Source organism: Taurulus bubalis, assembly GCF_910589615.1.
Source record: "Taurulus bubalis genome assembly, chromosome: 14".
Classification (NCBI taxonomy): Eukaryota; Metazoa; Chordata; class Actinopteri; order Perciformes; family Cottidae; genus Taurulus; species Taurulus bubalis.
The window spans coordinates 25,749,899-25,772,091 of NC_136602.1; the positions used below are offsets into that span (position 1 = coordinate 25,749,899).

The following is a 22,193-nucleotide window of genomic DNA, read 5'->3' on the forward strand; positions in this document are numbered from 1 at the left end:
CTAGACGGCAATTTTGGCATTTTCCTTGTTTTCAGGCGTTGTATTCTAACAAACTCCTCCTAGAGATTTAAATACGATTGATTTCACATTCGGGCAATGTGATCAAAGGACTGTAACAATATCGAACTGTGAGCGCAGAGCAGTAACAAAGACACCATTTTCAATGAAAATGGAAGTTGTTTTAACTCGGCCGTACATGATGGAATCTGCTCCATATTTCTCATGTCCTGACCCTGAAGACATCCATATGATCATTTTTAATCCTAGTCATAGCGCCACCTAAAGGCAACAGGAAGTTACATGTTTTCTACTTGTATACCGTGCTCCTCACAGATGATTCAGATCCCTCTCAAAATGCGTCGGAAGAGACTTAAGACATTGATGATGCATCACCTTGAAGATTGTAAGGATCCGTTGAACGACGTTGAGTCGGAGCATCGCGGAAGTTTGATCCTTTGCCATGACCGAATAAACTGATGTAACTCGACTCCACATGATAAGATCCTTTCCAGATTTCACATGTTTGATGAGACTCCAGGCCTGAAGACATGTGCAGTCTATTTTTTAATTAGTCATAGTGCCACCTAATGGTAACAGGAAGTAAAATGTTCTATACTTTGGCTTGCGTCTCTTATGCCGTGTTGACACCGGGCGCGGCACGATAATTCGCAATTTCCCATGACAGCAATTGTACCACTTATTGAATCCAAGATTCCAAGCAGTTGGTTTAAATGTGCTTTAAACAATGCCATGGGATAGGATTCTGGCCGATGGATGACTGCTATCAATATGTTGTAGGTCACACAGTTGTACAGACTTCTAAATTGACTTTTGTTAGAGTAATAATGTTGTATGTCAAGTTGTTGGCATTGTATATGCCAACACCACCATGATGCTGGTTTTGTAAGGCAATCAATGACGGATCATCGCTACTATATGATGCACTTCGAGGACAGTTATGAAAACTAAAACATCAATGTTGATTGTTTGTGGAGAGGAAGAAGCAGGTAGCCATGTTTCTGTTACAGCAATACAGTGAACGGGCAAACACTGTGTAAATACTGTTAAATCTACTACATGGCGAGGCAGGTTTGCACGTTCATTAAAAACACAATCATTAAAAGCATGAGATGGGAATGTGATCCGTGCCAGATAAAAATGGTTCCATGCGTTGAATTGCTTGTGGAATGTTTTCCTTGCAATAAATAGCTTTGTCCTCAAAATCTTGAATCACTAGCCCTGAAAGATTTCTTACACGGCTTAATGCTACATAAACTTGTCCAGGGGCAAAGAGGGAAAACACAGCGTTATCAACAGTAGTACCCTGTACCTTGTGTACTGTACACGCCCAAGACAGTTTTAGGGGAAATTGTCGTCGCAAACCTCCATTAGTGGTGACATGATCTTCTTCAGGTTTGATACCTGTGGATTGTGGTGAGAATGTTGCACTTTGTTTTCTGTGCAGTGTGCCAACTAGTTTATCATCAAATTCTACATGGCTCATTTGAGGAAATTTTGTATTTCTTGATGTTATTATATCTGTTACGGTGCCACATACGCCATTAACAAGACCATCCATAACATCGGCATTTTTTTTGTGAGCATTACTCAAGTATTTTTCCCCAAAAGCAGTTTTTCAGTTAAACATGTTTGAAACACTTTGGCATGATGCTTTCTTTTCAACTCTCGTTTACCTGTTTTGGGGTTATTTTCATAATCCTGGGCATTTATTAGAACAAAATTGGAATAACCGTTTCACATTGTGCTCATTTACTTGCACATTTGTAAGATAAATGTGCAAATATGGGCTATCCTCACCTGTTTCAAGATTTGCATGTCATTTGGCAACATTGGGCTGTCTTTTGATCGTACTCTTAAGCGATTCAATAGCTCTGCAAAAGTTGGCTCTTTTTGCCTGACAATTGCTTTCAACTCCACAATGTGGAAAAGGTTGGACCATAAATGATCAGCTGTAATATAAATACAAAGTGATTTCCCTTTCACTGGAGGCAGTTGGAAGAAATCACCAACGGCTATTACACTAACGTTTCCAAATGAGGATAAGTCTCCAGTTTGTTTGATTTGACGCAGTCGACCATGAATATATGTGAGCAATTTATTGTCTACCATGGAAATCTCATCTACAATTACAATCTGCAGAGAACTAAATCTTGCATGTAATGTGTTGAGTTTCTCCTCCCCTAAAGGTGTGTATGGCAGCTGAATGCTTGTTCCGATACTAAATGTATTGTGAATAGTTGCTGCATGTGAATTGTACGCAGCAATCCCAGTTGGAGCCATTAATACTACACAAGTGTCGTCAGGATTTTGACAAGTTGGTGCCAGTAAACGCATTGCTTCGTATTGGGTAGCCTTAATTAAATGGCTTTTGCCTGTTTCTGCACCACCTGTAATGAAAGTGTAAAGTGGTTTCGGATTCTCTCCATTGACTTGTCCAAACACCAGTTCCTTATCTTATTAAATGTTGCCATTTGTGATTCATTCAATGATCGAATCAGTGCTAACCCATCATCTCTAGACGGTATGTAGTTATTTTTTTCAAGATGTGCATGTTGTTTTACTAACTGATAGATCTGGAATAAGTTCTGGGTCTCCTTCCTCTATCTGTTCTAGTGATGTGTCGGTCGCGAACGAAACGGCTCTGAGAGCCGGCTCTTTGACGTGAACGACGGGCGCCGGTGCCGCTTTTTTTCTCTCTCGCCGCATTTAATTGGTCAACATGTGTGGCGTCGTCTCTGTGCATGCGCTGAGCAGAGGGGGGAGGGGCGGGAGTGTCACACGCACACGCACACACACGACCAGGAGGGAGGGGCCCACGCATCACTCATGTGATGCATGGAGACTGTGCATTGTAGCAGCTTCCGTCCCTCAGAGAGAAGCTTCCCCAAAACAGGGCAGATCATTACGGAGAGAAGAAACAGGATCAGCCATCAAGGCTGAGGCACTTGGTCTTTCTCAATGTAAACCTTCAATGAAGGACAAAACTCAGGATGCTGATTATTTTTTTATTTTTTTTGTTGTTTTACACATTTTTATGTTGTTGTGTGATTCTGTAAGCTTCTGTATGTTGTTTCACTTTAAATGTGTTAAGTATTAAAAAGCTAAAAGTTTAAAATAGTTAAACGTTAGTTAAGTTAATTTGTAAATAGTTAAACGTTTGTTTTTGCACTTTCTAATTTTTGTATCACTCTGTAGAGTGTATAAATAAAAGTGTATTTATATAATACACATTTGATATAGTGCATGGTTTTTTTACATTAGTAATTCATATTGCGCATCATTTTACATTATTGTTGGTAATAAATTAATTTAAGCACCAAAAAATCTGAAGAGCCATTTGAGAGCCGAAAGAGCCGGCTCTTTTTAGTGAGCCGAGCCAAAAGAGCCGGTTCTCTAAAAAGAGCCGGAATTCCCATCACTAATCTGTTCCTGGTTTTTAATTACTACTTCGCATTCTAAGCGCTCAAGTTCTTGTACAGGGCACATTTCACACCAGGCATCCTCTATGGCACCTTCAGCTTCAACAGGGGTTTGGACTCTAACACATCAGCATCAATTTCAAAGACGCACCTATTCCTGTCAACAACTGTTTTGATGGAAAGTCTGGAGCCATCAGTGTATTTGATTCTACCAGTCATATAGAACTGTTCAAATGTTTCAAAGGTTCTTGGTTTTAACTGGACATCTACTCGATGTGGTAAAAATAACTGAAGTATACTCTGATAAAAGTTTTCTGGACACTTTGTTTGCGAAAAACGTGCATAGCGTATGATTGCAGGTTGTGTTATTTTGCTTACGTACCCCAAATTGTTTAGACCAATTGTGTTTTTTGCCGTTTCATTTTTGGTCAAAACTCTGTAGTCTGATGCAAATGTTGCTAAACACATGTTATTAAAGGTGTCATCTTTTGGCCGATTTTTATACCTCAACTGTGCAAGTCACATATCTTCTGACGTTAGCGCTTTGTATTTAGCTTTTTCCTTTATAACACTTAATGGCAAACTCATTTTGACTATCTCCTGTTGGTACAAATGCGACTTTCCTAGAGCATTCTTTAAGATGCAAATGAATCACTCTATAGACTGCCTCTTGAGCACAGACATCTCTGTTGTGCAAGTATACATTGCCTAATTTCTTCATTGCTTCTTTAGCATCAACATTCCCTTGTGTGGGGGCTTCTGTTTGTGCATTGCCCAACAATAGTCCAATTTCTCGTTCTGCTTTTGAAATGTGTGAACTAATATACACTATGCATGCATATGCATCAACAACATATTGTATGCCCAAATTGGCATCCCAGCATGATAAGATGGAACTATTTTATTGATTGACCCATACCTCATCCACCTGTCTCTTCAGGACAACGTGTATTTTTCCCCATACCTTTTGTAAGCATCTTCAAAAGTATCCTGATTCAAACCGACACTGTCAAACAATTGATTCACAGAATCATATTTTACGGTGTCATCTGAAAGAGCAGTCTTTACTTTGGCCATCAAGTCTTTGGTGGAAAACATTTTTTGCTTATTTCTTTCTCCCTTTTTTTTTTTTTTAATGGCACACTCACAGGTTCTCATGTTATTGCCAACAATTGCATCACAGAACTCAATCACTCAGACCTGAGACTGCAGCTGGAATTAATGAGCAGTATGAACCAATATAAGAGCATTCAAAATAAAAAGTCTTAAAATGTTCCTACCAGATTAATGCTCTCAGTATCCTGTTATTATGTCCGGTACATGTTTCAACATCAGCACAGAGCCATTCAGAGGAGACATGCAGCTGCAACCATAATGGTACAAGTTGATGAATTACAAAAAAGAGTTGGTTTTGTTAATTTCAGATATGTGGAGCATAAAACTAAATGCTGCTTCTCCAGATTAAGTTTGGACTTTGGGGTCAGAAAGCAGATCTGAACCAGATCCTCGTCAAAGTGATCCATCGTTTACGTTAAAACAGTTGAAATAATAGTTTAATTACCTTGTTAGATGTATAGTATGTTTCACTACTTTTCTTTAATTTGAGGTGGATTACAATAAAAATGCTCAGTTGCAGCTTTTAAATGTACGGAAAACTGGTGGAAGTTTGAAATGGTCGCAGCCAAAGGAATTCTCTTGAAGAGCTGGAAAGAGAAGACCTGGACTGGAGCAAATTCATTATGATAGAACTGGCTCGGGATACAAGTTTAATTAGGTTTGGGGACCTTTTTATTGAGGTCTGGATCAGGACTTGAACTCTAAAACCAAACAAACTTTTATAGATTCAATGATTGATTACTTTAAAACATAACTGATAGATTCATCAACTTGTACTATTATGGTTGCAGCTGCATGTCTCCTCTGAATGTCTCTGTGCTGATGTTGAAACATGTACCGGACATAATAACAGGATACTGAGAGCATTAATCTGGTAGGAACATCTCAGCATGTCCTGGTTGTCATGGAAACAGTCATATGATCTGCAATCAGTCAGCAGTTTCTGGTAAAGTTTGAGGTTTGAAAAGTCCAGTCTAAATATCCTTTTTAAATGGACTGATTTAACAAAGGCAAAGGCAGTGAGAAAAAGACTTAAAACAACTAAAAAGAGACATAAACCAACTACAAAGATACTCAAAATGACAAATAATAAAAAAAAAATCTACAGAGACATGATGCAACAGCAATAAAACTCCAAACAACTACAAAAGCTTTGAAAAACCCACAACGAGCTGTAAAACAACCAAAAAGACACGTAAAACGTCAACAAAGATACATAAACCGAATACAAAGAGACTAAAACAACCACACACGTTTTAAAACGACTTCAAAAAGACTCAAAACAACCACAAACTGTTTAAAACGACTTAAAAGACACTCGAAACAACCACAAATGGTTTAAAACAACTTCAAAGAGACTCAAAATAACCACAAATGGTTTAAAAAGACTTCAAAGAGACTCAAAGCGACTACATACGGTTTAAAATTACTTCCAAGAGAATTTAAACAACTACAAATGGTTTAAAACAACTTCAAAGAGACTCAAAACGACTACATACGGTTTAAAATTACTTCAAAGATACTCAAAATAACCACAAACGGTTTAAAATTGCTCCCTCCAGATGGGGACAAACTCCCTACCCCAAGCGAAGAAGTTCAAGTATCTCGGGGTCTTGTTCACGAGTGAGGGTAAGGTGGAGCGGGAGATCGACAGACGGATCTGTGCGGCTGCAGCTGTAAAACAGGCGCTGTACCGGTCCGTCTTGGTGAAGAGGAGCTGAGCCGGAAGGCAAAGCTCTCCATTTACTGGTCGGTCTATGTTCCAACCCTCACCTATGGTCACGAACTCTGGGTCGTGACCGAAAGAACGAGGTCTCTGATACAAGCGGCCGAAATGAGCTTCCTCCGCAGGGTGGCCGGGCTCAGCCTTAGAGATAGGGTAAGGAGCTCGGACATCAGGAGGAGCTTGGAGTCGAGTCGCTGCTCCTTCGTGTCGAAAGGAGTCAGCTGAGGTGGTTCAGCATCTAGTCAGGATGCCTCCTGGACGCCTCCATTAGAGGTTTTCCAGGCACGTCCAACTGGTAGGAGACCCCGGGGAAACAAAACAACCACACACTGTTTAAAACAACTTCAAAGAGACTCAAAACAACCACAACTGGTTTAAAATGACTTCAAAGACACTAAAAAAAATAAAAGTTTAAAATGACTTAAGAGACTCAAAACAACTACATACGGTTTAAAATGACTTCAAAGAGACTCAAAATGACTTTTACCTACATTTCTAATTATCTTGCTCTATTGATTTATAGTTCTATGGTACTATACTACTTCCATGACACCACATGCTGTACAGGACCATAGCTAAACAGATTTGTGTCTGACCAAAGGGGGAACAAAGACACCAGTGTGAAAAAGTGTCTGATCCTCTGGTCAAACTGTAAACATGGTCGACAGAAGAACCTGATCATGTGAGTCAGACGAGGACTCTTCACTAAAACTAAAGACAACTAACCCATCAGTAGAGCTCCACCTCTTCCTGTATGTAGATATACACTGAGGACAACACACAGACGGGCAGAGAAACAGACGGCATGGATCACCTGTTGATGCTGCTGCTGTGGCTGTGGAGCTCAGGTAGGACTCTGCTTTAGAGACGATGTGCTTCATTCAAGTATTTCTGTTGGGTCTTTAAACCAGAGAACAAACAGATCACACAGTAAGGTTCTTTTGTCACGTCTTTCAAGATTACTGCAATCAAATGAAAGAGGTATATATATATATATATATATATATATATTCCTACAGAAAAATAAATGATGTAAGTCTCATTAATTGACTGCATGGTACCATGCAGTACCATGTTTTTAAAAAAAAGGACAGAAGTATCCTCTTAGTTGATAAAACGTGATGATGTGCACTGAACTTTGTAAAATTGTACACATTCAAGTTAAAATCCCTAAAATGTTCATCAAATCATAACTTATTGTTAATATTTGTAGTGAATTATTATTTCTGTAATCAATGTATATTCAGTAATTATCTCCCTGTGCAGTGTTTTTGGTTGTTCGTGGAAGCCTCCGCCATAGATTCAGACTCCTTGACAGGAAGCGATACAGATCAGTGACTCTGGCTGCGGCACAATCGTCAAAAAATGACCTAACGTCTAACCCTGACCACTTTTCCTTGACCTCTGTGGAAAATGTCACGAGGTCAAGGAAAGATGGGAAGGAGAATTCATGAGGATGAAAAGACAACCTCTGTGTTTAGAGGATCCGACTCCACTTTCACTAACGACGTAGTTATGACGCGACGGCAGGCGATGTTAGTGACGTCGTTCTGCAGCGTTGAAACTACAATGTTCAGGAGATGGACTACAAAGAAGCTCATCTTAGATACTTTGCCCGTGTTCTACAGTGTTGGGTCATAACGACATAAACAACCCGCTTTAAAATGTTACTTTATTAACAACATAAAGAACCCGGTTCATATTATTACTTTATTAACAACATAAACAACCTGGTTCATAGTATTACTTTATTAACAATGTTGGAATAGAAATGAAAGAAGGAATATAAAAGTGAAACAAGGGATTGTCACAAAGCTACTAAACTTTCAAACATGCTGAATTAAATACGTTATCCACTAACAATGTCTCATATCCCTTTATGTTGTTATGGTTTATATGCAGAAGATCATCTGATCATAATAATATGCAATAGTTTATGAAAGAAGTGTTGCCTTGATAGTGTTTTAAAATTGTAATGCTGATTGAAAAGATGATAATCAGAAACATGACTCAGACTGCGGAGCTCGTCCAGTTTAACCCTTTCATCAAAGCTTCTGTAAGTCAGATAGAAGAGTGAGGGCTGAGGCTGCAGGACAACACCAGAGAAAATCAATATGTCAGTGATCACTTTACAGCAGTTTTATTAGTTTACAGTAGTTTGATCACTTTACAGCAGTTTGATCACTTTAAAGCAGTTTGCAGCAACAGCAATGTAGCGTTTGTAGTTTTTCAGCAGGTTTACTGGATTATTGAAATATCTAAACATTTCCAAGTTATGCTAATGGTTAACAGAAAACCTATATATATATATACAGAAATGAAAAACAAACAATAATAACTATAACAAAAAGGTTCTGGTTTGCTCTGTCCTCTCAAAAACATGACAAATCCTGAGAAACATTCAAGTGTTTCTCATCTTGTTCTATTGTTGATGTGTAAACATCGTCCATTTCTCCCACTTGTCACGACATTGCTTCTCTTGACCTCTTATTCTGTGGGTTAACGGTTCCATCTCATATATTTCACTCACAATGTTCAACCATCCATCTTGTGATGGTGGTTCTGTTGTGTGCCATCTCTTTGTAAAAGCCTTTTTACTAACTGCTAGATCTGTCTTCCCTTAACACAGTGTCTGTTGTCTCATTACCAAAGTAGAGAAACATACAGGATTTAGGTGTGTCATAGTCCAGAATTTTGACAATAACCATGTGGACATTTCCCCAGAACTGTACAATTTCCGGACATAGCCAGAATACATGGGAGTGTTTTACATTTACTGCCCCACATTTCCTCCAGCATGGATGATCAATAGACGGACATTTTGTTTGTAATTTGGGGAGTAATAAATAATCTAATTAGATTTTTCCAACAGTGTTCTCTCCAAATTCGCACAGATGTTGAGGAATGTTGTATCCTCCAAATATTCAACCATTCATCCTCTAAATATTCAACCATTCATCCTCTGTAATATTCACACCAAGTTCCTGTTCCATTTCAGTTTGACATACAGTTTTGTATTTCCTAAATTTTCCATCAGATTTTGATATACAGTTGATATGTTTCTATATTTCTTTGGGTTGTAGGCTTCTATTATGGTTCTAATTATCACATTTTTTCCCTATTGTCCTGATCGACTTTAATATAGTTGGCTTTATATAGATCCTCAGTACTTTTTGCTATTGTTACCTCGAGATGTCATTCTTTTATAACAACAATTTAAATTAAGAGTTTGTTGTATAGTTTCGGATGGTTTGTCATTTAGTGTTAAAATCTCAGTTTTTAACAAATTCAATTTATATCCAGAGTAAAAGCCAAACGTCTCAAGTTGGTTTATTAATATAGGCAGACATTTGTCAGGTTCCTCTAAGTAACATATAATGTCATCTGCAAAAAGCCCAATGATGTGTTCTTCTTTTCCAACCTTTATCCCGTTAAGGTCTTTATTCTGCCTAACTGCTTGTGCCAGAGGCTCTATAACAATTGCAAATGGAGTCAATGAAAGAACACATCCCTGCCTGGTGGACCGTTCTAGTGATATATGATCAGTCAGGGAAGAGATACGTTTCTGGTCAAACGTAATTGAGAAACCGTTTTTATAGGTAAGGAGAAGGATTTTAAATATGATTCTCGATCTTACAGGAAGCCAGTGGATCAACTGGAGAGACCCAAACGACTTACCGGAGCAGCCTAATAATAAGGAGTTACAGTAATACAGTCTTGAAGTAACAAATGCGTGGATCAACGTTTCTGCATCGCGTTGAGACAGGATGTGCCGGATTTTTTAGATGTTCCGTAGGTGAAAAAAGGCGGTCCTTGAGATTTGTTTCACGTGGGAACCAAAGGACAGGTCCTGGTCAAAAATAACTCAGCGATTCCTTACGGTGGTGGTGGATGCCAGTGCGATGCCATCCAGCCATACCATCCATTTGTCTTTGTGACTGTTTGTTCTCGTGAACGGCCGAATGGTGTGTCACTTTAAATGTAGGAATTGTGGGGTGGAATTATCTCCTTTCCTTTCGTAAAGGAAGTTCCGGTGTTTCCTATGCTAATGAAGGAAGCATTGAAGCTCCTTTCTTTTGCATTTAGAGAATCTGAACAGCTCTTATCATGGCGGTCTCTTAGATATTTCTGGGTCATTTCACTCAGTGAAACCTTCCTCAGCAAAAATGACCACAGCCGCAGCATTAAGTTACTGCTGATATTCTAAAGTACACAGTTGATTTCTCCACTAACCCATTCTCAGAGATTAATTTAATTATTATGAAGTAGCTCAATTATAATTATAGAAAAAACGTACAGAAAAAATTCTTTTACATTTACTTCAAACAATAAATATGTGTCTATTTCTCCAGGACTCCAGACTGAAGGAATTCACACATCAACAGGTAAAGAAAGAGAAAGATTCAATGAAGCAGAATCAGCAGTCAAGTTTTAGTTTTATATTTTATGAATTAAATACCTTTCTTTACTGACGACTCTCTTGTTTCTGTTCAGAACCTGTCAGGTTGGTGGGAGGAGCCAGTCGCTGTGCAGGAACACTGGAGCTGAACCATCAAGGAGACTGGAGACCAGTAGATGGCTTTGACTGGACACTGAAGGATGCAGCCGTTTTCTGTCGAGAGCTGGACTGTGGCTCTGCTGTTTCTGTGAGACGGAGAGAGAAGTCCTCAGAGAGATCTGTGTGGAGGATCAACTCCAACTGTGTTCACTCTGGATCTGCTCTGAGGGAGTGTTTATTTCCACATTCCTCTAACCTCGTACTGGATCTCACCTGCTCTGGTAAGCCCATCAGTGACATCATCTATGACAGTAATGTATCCAGGTTGACACACATGTACCAGCTAGAATGACAGCAGACTTGTCTGAGCTACTGCCTCATTAAATCAGGTGCTGAATGAACAAAGATATCTTTATATATGAAACCTACATGTCTGCTGCTTCAGGAGTCCTCTGGTCCAACCACCAACCAGCCTGAAAGGACTCCTCCTTCAGCTGGCCAGCTTTCTTATCCACCAGCAGGTTCTTTGGTTTCCACCATAACAGAAATCAATGACCTACTGGCCACAACTTTCACCAGCTCAGCCGGGGGCTTGTCAGTATCTCCACACCGCTTCACCCTGACACCCTCCTTAGAGAGTCCAACCCCCATCGCTTTAGACTTTAGGGGTCATTTTTTAAACATAATTATATTCTGAGTCGCAGATCTTCTCAGAAATATAAGACAGAAGATGGAAAAGAGCGATAAAAGACACCAGACAATGAATACCATTCTATCATCTCTCCAGACTCTGTCAGGCTGCTGAATGGGACCAGTCTGTGTTCAGGTAGACTGGAGGTGAGGTCTAACCAGTCTACCCAGTCTACCCAGTGGTGGTCCTCAGTGTGTGAAGAGGACTTTGACCAGCAGGATGCAGAAGTGGTCTGTAGGGAGCTTGGCTGTGGCGCTCCTTCAGTCCTCCAGGGGACGCTCTATGGAGAAGTGGAGGCTCCAATGTGGACCAAAGAGTTCCAGTGTGGAGGCCATGAGTCTGCTCTCCTGGACTGTAGACTCTCAGGCTCAGAGAGAAACACCTGCTCACCTGGCAAAGCTGTTGGACTCACCTGCTCAGGTAGAAGAGGAGCTGCAGCTTTGATCTGCTTCATCTCTGTTCTCCTGGAACTCACTTTGTTCTTTACTGACGACTCTCTGCTTTCTGTTCAGAACCTGTCAGGTTGGTGGGAGGAGCCAGTCGCTGTGAAGGATCACTGGAGGTGAAACATCAAGGAGACTGGAGATCAGTAGATGGCTTTGACTGGACACTGAAGGCAGCAGCTGTTGCCTGTAGAGAGCTGGACTGTGGCTCTGCTGTTTCTGTGAGACGGAGAGAGAAGTCCTCAGAGAGATCTGTGTGGAGGATCAACTCCAACTGTGTTCACTCTGGATCTGCTCTGAGAGAGTGTTCATCATCAGATTCCTCTTCCTTAGTTCTGGATCTCACCTGCTCTGGTAAGCCCATCAGTGACATCATCTATGACAGTAATGTATCCAGGTTGACACACATGTACCAGCTAGAATGACAGCAGACTTGTCTGATGAGCTGCTGCCTCATTAAATCAGGTGCTGAATGAACAAAGATATCTTTATATATATATATATATATATATATATATATGAAACTTACATATCTGCTGCTTCAGGAGTCCTCTGGTCCAACCAGCCTGAAAGGACTCCTCCTTCAGCTGGCCAGCTTTCTTATTCACTGGTTTACACCAGCAGGTTCTTTGTTCTCCACCATAACAGAAAACACTGACCTACTGGTCACAACTTAGAGCAGCTCAGCTCAGCCGGGGGCCCGTCAGTATCTCCACACCGCCTTCACCCTGAGACCCTCCTCAAGGAGAGTGTCCAGCTCCATCTCTCTAGACATTAGGGGTCATTTTATAAACAGATTTGTATTCTGTGTCACAGATCTTCTCAGAAATACAAGACAGAATGTTATTTAGTGTCTGGTGTGTTTTATCTCTCTCATTCATCTTCTCTCATCTCTCCAGACTCTGTCAGGCTGCTGAATGGGACCAGTCTGTGTTCAGGTAGACTGGAGGTGAGGTCTAACCAGTCTAACCAGTCTACCCAGTGGTGGTCCTCAGTGTGTGAAGAGGACTTTGACCAGCAGGATGCAGAGGTGGTCTGTAGAGAGCTTGGCTGTGGCGCTCCTTCAGTCCTCCAGGGGGCGCTCTATGGAGAAGTGGAGGCTCCAATGTGGACCAAAGAGTTCCAGTGTGGAGGCCATGAGTCTGCTCTCCTGGACTGTAGAAGCTCAGGCTCAGAGAGAAACACCTGCTCACCTGGCAAAGCTGTTGGACTCACCTGCTCAGGTAGAAGAGGAGCTGCAGCTTTGATCTGCTTCATCTCTGTTCTCCTGGAACTCACTTTGTTCTTTACTGACGACTCTCTGCTTTCTGTTCAGAACCTGTCAGGTTGGTGGGAGGAGCCAGTCGCTGTGAAGGATCACTGGAGGTGAAACATCAAGGAGACTGGAGATCAGTAGATGGCTTTGACTGGACACTGAAGGCAGCAGCTGTTGCCTGTAGAGAGCTGGACTGTGGCTCTGCTGTTTCTGTGAGACGGAGAGAGAAGTCCTCAGAGAGATCTGTGTGGAGGATCAACTCCAACTGTGTTCACTCTGGATCTGCTCTGAGAGAGTGTTCATCATCAGATTCCTCTTCCTTAGTTCTGGATCTCACCTGCTCTGGTAAGCCCATCAGTGACATCATCTATGACAGTAATGTATCCAGGTTGACACACATGTACCAGCTAGAATGACAGCAGACTTGTCTGATGAGCTGCTGCCTCATTAAATCAGGTGCTGAATGAACAAAGATATCTTTATATATATATATATATATATATATATATATGAAACTTACATATCTGCTGCTTCAGGAGTCCTCTGGTCCAACCAGCCTGAAAGGACTCCTCCTTCAGCTGGCCAGCTTTCTTATTCACTGGTTTACACCAGCAGGTTCTTTGTTCTCCACCATAACAGAAAACACTGACCTACTGGTCACAACTTAGAGCAGCTCAGCTCAGCCGGGGGCCCGTCAGTATCTCCACACCGCCTTCACCCTGAGACCCTCCTCAAGGAGAGTGTCCAGCTCCATCTCTCTAGACATTAGGGGTCATTTTATAAACAGATTTGTATTCTGTGTCACAGATCTTCTCAGAAATACAAGACAGAATGTTATTTAGTGTCTGGTGTGTTTTATCTCTCTCATTCATCTTCTCTCATCTCTCCAGACTCTGTCAGGCTGCTGAATGGGACCAGTCTGTGTTCAGGTAGACTGGAGGTGAGGTCTAACCAGTCTAACCAGTCTACCCAGTGGTGGTCCTCAGTGTGTGAAGAGGACTTTGACCAGCAGGATGCAGAGGTGGTCTGTAGAGAGCTTGGCTGTGGCGCTCCTTCAGTCCTCCAGGGGGCGCTCTATGGAGAAGTGGAGGCTCCAATGTGGACCAAAGAGTTCCAGTGTGGAGGCCATGAGTCTGCTCTCCTGGACTGTAGAAGCTCAGGCTCAGAGAGAAACACCTGCTCACCTGGCAAAGCTGTTGGACTCACCTGCTCAGGTAGAAGAGGAGCTGCAGCTTTGATCTGCTTCATCTCTGTTCTCCTGGAACTCACTTTGTTCTTTACTGACGACGCTCTGCTTTCTGTTCAGAACCTGTCAGGTTGGTGGGAGGAGCCAGTCGCTGTGAAGGATCACTGGAGGTGAAACATCAAGGAGACTGGAAACCAGTAGATGGCTTTGACTGGACCCTGAAGGCAGCAGCTGTTGCCTGTAGAGATCTGGACTGTGGCTCTGCTGTTTCTGTGAGACGGAGAGAGAAGTCCTCAAAGAGATCTGTGTGGAGGATCAACTCCGACTGTTTTCACTCTGGATCTGCTCTGAGAGAGTGTATCACATCCGGTTCCTCTTCCTTTGTCCGGGATCTCACCTGCTCAGGTAAGCCCATCATTGACATCATCATGTGCCAATCTAATTAATATGTTTTGGTTCAGTCCCTCCCTATCTACATACTGTGAATCTGTCTATAAAACTATCTGAGGTGGCTCTATCCCTTCATGAGCCTTCACCTGTCGCTTCCTTATTCGGTGTACCATTAGATTCCCCTTTGTCTGCTTTCAAACAAGACTTGTTTGCATGTTTAACTCTACTGGCTCAGCACCTGGTATTGATGAAGTGGATACATATGTCTTCATCAAGTTCAAGGCACATCTTCTGAAGTGTTGATACTTGTGTTCAGTAAGTCCCATAACTCTTCATTCATGCCAGATGTTGCCCTTGATTTGATCTCAATGTAAATCTGCAGTGAGATAATCTCTTTCTCAGCAGCAAAGCTGTCCAGGTGGAACACTGATACTATCTAGCTCTCAGTGAAGCTCTTCTGAAGTTCTCATCTGGCTCCTCATTGATGTCAAGCTGTCTTTCCCCTGATGTTTCTGTTCTGTCTGCATGTGAGGAAAGTTCACTGCACTAAATCCTACTTGACAGCAGTTGTATCTTTCAAACGTGTTTCCTTCACTGATCCTGTTGATGACATGCTCATCATAATCCTGCAGCTCTTAATTAATCAGCTTGGTTGCACAGTAAAGGGAGATCTGTCAGAAACGCTGAATCCAAAAGCCACTAGTAGTCTGGCTGTGCATATTCTGTATGTAATGAAAGATTCAGAAAGTCTCACTGAATCTCAACAACAATGTTCCTCTGCTCAGAATATAACTGTAAGATGGCTCTGTCGAGTCCTGGTCCAAACAGAACTCACAATCTCCATGGCAACATCCCTCCTTCTTTTATGTTAACATGTTTCACCACAACGCTTGCTGGTGAATTCTACATGCTAATAAAGGAAGTCCAGAAAAGTCTCCATATTTACACAATACGAGGACCCCATCAGCACGAATCCTTTTGTAAAGCCGCTCCAAAGTTCCCTACTTTGGTAAGACGGGTGGTGTTTTAATTCAGTCAACAGAAAGAGAACTCTCCTCCCAGTCTGACTAAATATGTAAACTTTTAGATCTTTTGACTTTTGATATATTTATGTTTTGAGCCAACGTAGTTTGCTGGTCGATCACATGGGCTACATCCCAAGTCTCTTAACTGCATCCCTGTTTCCCTCACTTGTGTCTGTCTTAGTCCCTCCACCAGGGATGCATGGCGAGACGAAGGAAACAAGGAAGTAGGTTTTAAGAGAAACGACAAGTCCTTTCCTCTGAAGTGTCACGTGACTCTTCAGAGGAAAGGACTTGTCGTTTCTGCTACGTCTGTTTCTGACAGCTGATCACAACTGGATCAGCTGCCAGTTGGCTTTAACAGCTGGAGAGACTGACAGAGTTTGTGTCCACACATGATCAGTGTAACGGAAGTGTTTCCTGGTCCGGACAGTTTTTAGCTAACATTCCAATAACAATCCACTTCAAACATTTAGAAAAATGATCATATAATCTTTTCAGTTGATTTAATGGTGTTAAACTACTACATATACTAATAAAGACACAGTTATCATCACTGTATTAATACTAATAAAGACAGTTATTATCACGGTATTAATACTAATAAAGACACAGTAATCATCACTGTATTAATACTAATAAAGACACAGTTATTATCACTGTGTTAATACTAATAAAGACAGTTATTATCACGGTATTAATACTAATAAAGACACAGTAATCATAACTGTACCACTGTGAGAGTGGAGACGTTATCTATTACCTGTTAATAAACTACATTGAGTATTTATACACAGTGTGTGGTATTTGTACTGTGTTCTGTGTCCTGGATCGATTTCTGCTCAATAAGTTTGTCTTATTTCTGAATTATTTGTGTATGTATGTTTTCAAATTCTGATTGTGCCGTTATTATTAAATAACCAGAATATGATTATGGTTTCTCTTGAAGACTGGAATAAATGTATTAGGCTGGATGTTTCAAGGGAAATGTAAATGGCATAACTCATCAAACCCGACACTCAGGAATGATCGGCCCACATGGCTGAATGGAAATTACTCTAACTTTTATTATTGATTTATTGATACAATTACTGATGGAAACAGATCAAGAAAAGACAAATCTTTTTATAAATGAAGAAAGTTGTTTGTGGTCCTGTTGTTCAGACAATGAACTTTAATTTTCTATCATCTCTCCAGACTCTGTCAGGCTGCTGAATGGGACCAGTCTGTGTTCAGGTAGACTGGAGGTGAGGTCTAACCAGTCTAACCAGTCTACCCAGTGGTGGTCCTCCGTGTGTGAAGAGGACTTTGACCAGCAGGATGCAGAGGTGGTCTGTAGAGAGCTTGGCTGTGGCGCTCCTTCAGTCCTCCAGGGGGCGCTCTATGGAGAAGTGGAGGCTCCAATGTGGACCAAAGAGTTCCAGTGTGGAGGCCATGAGTCTGCTCTCCTGGACTGTAGAAGCTCAGGCTCAGAGAGAAACACCTGCTCACCTGGCAAAGCTGTTGGACTCACCTGCTCAGGTAGAAGAGGAGCTGCAGCTTTGATCTGCTTCATCTCTGTTCTCCTGGAACTCACTTTGTTCTTTACTGACGACGCTCTGCTTTCTGTTCAGAACCTGTCAGGTTGGTGGGAGGAGCCAGTCGCTGTGCAGGATCACTGGAGGTGAAACATCAAGGAGACTGGAAACCAGTAGATGATTATGACTGGACCCTGAAGGCAGCAGCTGTTGCCTGTAGAGAGCTGGACTGTGGCTCTGCTGTTTCTGTGAGACGGAGAGAGAAGTCCTCAAAGAGATCTGTGTGGAGGATCAACTCCAACTGTGTTCACTCTGGATCTGCTCTGAGAGAGTGTTCATCATCAGATTCCTCTTCCTTAGTTCTGGATCTCACCTGCTCAGGTAAGCCCATCAGTGACATCATCTATGACAGTAATGTATCCAGGTTGACACACATGTACCAGCTAGAATGACAGCAGACTTGTCTGATGAGCTGCTGCCTCATTAAATCAGGTGCTGAATGAACAAAGATATCTTTATATATATATATATATATATATATATATATATATATATATATATATATATATATATATATATATATATATATATATATGAAACCTACATATCTGCTGCTTCAGGAGTCCTCTGGTCCAACCAGCCTGAAAGGACTCCTCCTTCAGCTGGCCAGCTTTCTTATTCACTGGTTTACACCAGCAGGTTCTTTGTTCTCCACCATAACAGAAAACACTGACCTACTGGTCACAACTTAGAGCAGCTCAGCTCAGCTGGGGGCCCGTCAGTATCTCCACACCGCCTTCACCCTGAGACCCTCCTCAAGGAGAGTGTCCAGCTCCATCTCTCTAGACATTAGGGGTCATTTTATGAACAGATTTGTATTCTGTGTCACAGATCTTCTCAGAAATACAAGACAGAATGTTATTTAGTGTCTGGTGTGTTTTATCTCTCTCATTCATCTTCTCTCATCTCTCCAGACTCTGTCAGGCTGCTGAATGGGACCAGTCTGTGTTCAGGTAGACTGGAGGTGAGGTCTAACCAGTCTACCCAGTCTACCCAGTGGGGGTCCTCCGTGTGTGAAGAGGACTTTGACCAGCAGGATGCAGAGGTGGTCTGTAGAGAGCTTGGCTGTGGCGCTCCTTCAGTCCTCCAGGGGGCGCTCTATGGAGAAGTGGAGGCTCCAATGTGGACCAAAGAGTTCCAGTGTGGAGGCCATGAGTCTGCTCTCCTGGACTGTAGAAGCTCAGGCTCAGAGAGAAACACCTGCTCACCTGGCAAAGCTGTTGGACTCACCTGCTCAGGTAGAAGAGGAGCTGCAGCTTTGATCTGCTTCATCTCTGTTCTCCTGGAACTCACTTTGTTCTTTACTGACGACGCTCTGCTTTCTGTTCAGAACCTGTCAGGTTGGTGGGAGGAGCCAGTCGCTGTGCAGGATCACTGGAGGTGAAACATCAAGGAGACTGGAGATCAGTAGATGGTTCTCACTGGACCCTGAAGGCAGCAGCTGTTGCCTGTAGAGATCTGGACTGTGGCTCTGCTGTTTCTGTGAGAGAGAGAAAGGAGTCCTCACCGATATTTGTGTGGTTGATCGACGAAAGCTGTGTTCACTCTGGATCTGCTCTGAGGGAGTGTTTAATGTTCAGTTTCTCTTCCTCCATCCTGAATCTCACCTGCTCAGGTAACCCCATCAGTGTCATCATCTATGACATCATCTCTGACAGCAATATGTCCAGTATATTTCCCCCTCTGTCACAGTGACAGTCAGTAGGTTTCCATTGGACTGAACTGTGAAGTTATCCAGGACAACGCACCTGTCTGTCTGTGGTGACGTCACGTCCTTTAGCATTTTAACACTTCCTGTTCCCTCGTCTCAAATCTGTTTTCTGAATGTGTTTCTGGTTGAATGTCTGAAAATCAGGTCTGTTTTTAACACAAAACATTGAAGACATGTTTAGTTGTCTGATATAAAACAGGTCAGTGAACGCCCCTCCGGTGAATCTTAAAGAGTCTGTATGAGACGACTAAACGTGCTCACTAGAACACTAGTCCTGCTTTAGCTTAGTGATGGAGAAGTGAAGTCATGTGACCATGGTGGAGTTCCTTTATAGACTTCAAACATCATTAAAGTTCATGAGTGAAGAATATTTTGATGAACTAAACCTGGAAGAATAATAATCGTTTCTTTGACACAGATTATTTTATGTAATAATCCAAAATCAAATGGAAGAATCCCATTGGCTGTTTGTGGAAGGATCCAGTGATGATGACTTCCTGTTGGCCAACAGAAATACATCACCCTGTAGAACTCTAATACAAGACAAGAGAGAAGACATTAACATAACAATACAAGGGAGACAAAGCAGTGAAAACAGGACAGTTTAAACATCTTTGAATGTGAACTTTCATCATCTCTCTGTGTTCACAGACATCTTGCTTCAGCCAATCATCTCCGTGTCCTCCATGGACGGGGTCTCCGAGGCCCACCAGCAGGGGGTTCAGGTGCTCAGGGGCTCCACCTTCACCATCTGCTGCTCCACCCAGCCACAGTACCCAGGAGGCTCCTTCCAGCTCACCTTCAGCTCCTCCAACTCAGCTCACAACTACACCCAGCCAGCTGTCAATCACTCTGCCTACTTCCTGTTTCCTGCTGCAGAGCCCGCCCACCAAGGAAGCTACAGCTGCGTTTATCACGTCTTTGGTTTTTCTCATAACTTCTCTGAGAGCCGTCTGCTATCTCTCACTGTCTCAGGTAAGCAGGCTGTTTACATGCAGGTTTGGGGAAGATGACAACAGAGTCCATGCATGTTGGTGTTTCTGGAATGACACTGACTCCTGTCATTGTGTTACACATGTAGCACAAAGTAACTAAACAAAGTCTATAAATGACCACAGCTAACTATGTACTGAAGGACAGAGCAGGAGTGGTTACCAGGATAACTCTGCTACTCTGAGAACTGAAGCTCCTTCTGAAGCTCCACTGCCACCACATGACACCCTTAGCTCCTTATGCTGCATTCACACCAAAAGCCTTGCGAATTTTTCAAGCGTGTAGATTGCGTGCAAAGTCAATGCACAGACGTGAATGGTTGCGAACAACGCAAATTTCCAATTATTGCGAAAGATTCGTGTGACTGCCATTGCTGAATCAAACTGCTGCTGGTAGCGCTGGAAGCGGCTTCATTCAGACGCTCTTTCTGGACTACGGATAATATTATAAACCCAGACACGGGGGCGTTTGATGTTCCGACGGGTGTGGAATTTCCACAACAAGTATAAAGCAGAACTAGTGGTTATTTCCATGGTGGATGGCGGAAACGGTAACTGTTTTCACGGAGATAAGCCACAGAAATAAGCCACTCCCCTTTCCGCCGCAAAAAGCGAATTTACCACGTAAAGCCGAGCGAGTAAACTCACGCGAAAAAGGGTTGCGAAAATTCGCACCACTTTTGGTGTGAACGTAGCATTATTCACCATTTTCAAGTGTAGTTCCTCCACCTGTCAGAATCAAGAAGGGTGGTGTGCTCAGATACCTCACTCAGAGAACCGGGGTTATCCTGGTGACCAAACGCTGAGGCAGTTGTTAATGTTAGCGATTATACTTTCAATTGACTCTTCACTAAGTCCCGCCCATTTAGTAAATTATCATCCATTTAGAGTCAAATAATAGACCATACAGCAGGGTATGCTTTAGGGCGGGGCTACAAGGTGATTAAGAGGTACCAGAGAGACTCCTCCTCGGTCAGGATATAGTCACTTCCTTCACTGGTTGCATAAAATAAAGATGGCGACGGCCACGGCGACTCCGTCCACTTCTTATATAACGTCTCTGATTCAAACAGTGAATATGAAGTAAACATAAAGAGTAATATGTGTAAATGAGTGTAGCTCTCAGGTTCAATGGAAGCTGTTGGACTCATGATGTTGTGCAATGTGATGAATGTCATGTGTTTGAGTAGATCCAACACCTCTCATCATCAAAGCTGTCGTCCTGCTGCTGACTCTGCTGTTGGTGAACACTGCCCTCTACTGCTTCTGCAAGGTATGACACACTGTTGTTTAGACCAGCGCCTGAAATGAAGCACTCCTTCTGTGTTGACTGAACTGACAGGACTGTGCTGTCATGTCTTTCCAGGCCAGCAGGGGGCAGAAGCTGGGCAGACAGGAGGACATTGAGTTGGATGATTATAACCTGGGTGTTCCTGCAGCTGAAGAAGAAGCTCAGGGAGCAGAGTAGCTCCTCCGAGGAGCTCATCTCACCTCCAGAAGGATTTCTATCACACAACCACCACCAGCTCAATTTTATACGCATGTTCCCTTTAAACTAGAAGGCTGGAGTATGATATGACATTGTTGAGAGTAAGAAAAACCGGCTATAACAAAGTGTTGGTCTCTTCATACGTTCTGACTTTCTGTCTGCGGCTCTCAGCTCCAAGCCCACTGGTTCCTGCTGAAAACACCTCAGATATAAAGTTTCATTTGAAAACTAGACTTGATATCAACTTATTGTCATTGTCATGTCACCATTTCTATCATAATGTGTAGAGCTTGTATTCAAAGTCATATAAGAAATAATAAAGCTTCAACCAAAGTGCAGATTGCAAGACTTATTTTTATTATAGCAAAAAACACTAAATAAATGATGGGTATAAAAATAAAACAGTCAAATGATACTAATAAATTACAGCTGTGAGCGGGCCCTCGCTCCAGCACGTCCCCCCGACGTGCGGGTCGCCGGCTCGCCCAGCCGAGAACGTCTTCCTGGCGGGCAAATGTTCTCGGCCGGACGAGGCGGCGACCCCCGACGTGCTGGAGCGAGGGCCCGCTCACAGCTGCAAAGGCCTCCACCAGGCGACTGGCGCTGGGCCAGGTTGCTGGGCCCAAGTTGAGTCCCAGAAGGCCGCGAAGAGAAAAG

General features: G+C 42.4%; 1 protein-coding gene across 1 annotated transcript; it reads left to right on the top strand.

The window, feature by feature from the left end:
- Positions 1 to 7,087: 7,087 nt before the first annotated feature.
- On the top strand, positions 7,088 to 21,515 carry LOC306746852 (scavenger receptor cysteine-rich type 1 protein M130-like; the record flags this gene model as incomplete). The annotated part of the gene is made up of 12 exons (XM_079229831.1): positions 7,088 to 7,130; positions 10,777 to 11,061; positions 12,814 to 13,137; positions 13,230 to 13,514; positions 14,060 to 14,383; positions 14,476 to 14,760; positions 16,965 to 17,288; positions 17,381 to 17,665; positions 18,259 to 18,396; positions 19,707 to 20,030; positions 21,238 to 21,320; positions 21,414 to 21,515. 12 exons carry the CDS (start codon positions 7,088 to 7,090, stop codon positions 21,513 to 21,515), a joined length of 2,802 nt encoding a protein of 933 aa, XP_079085957.1.
- Positions 21,516 to 22,193: the final 678 nt, after the last annotated feature.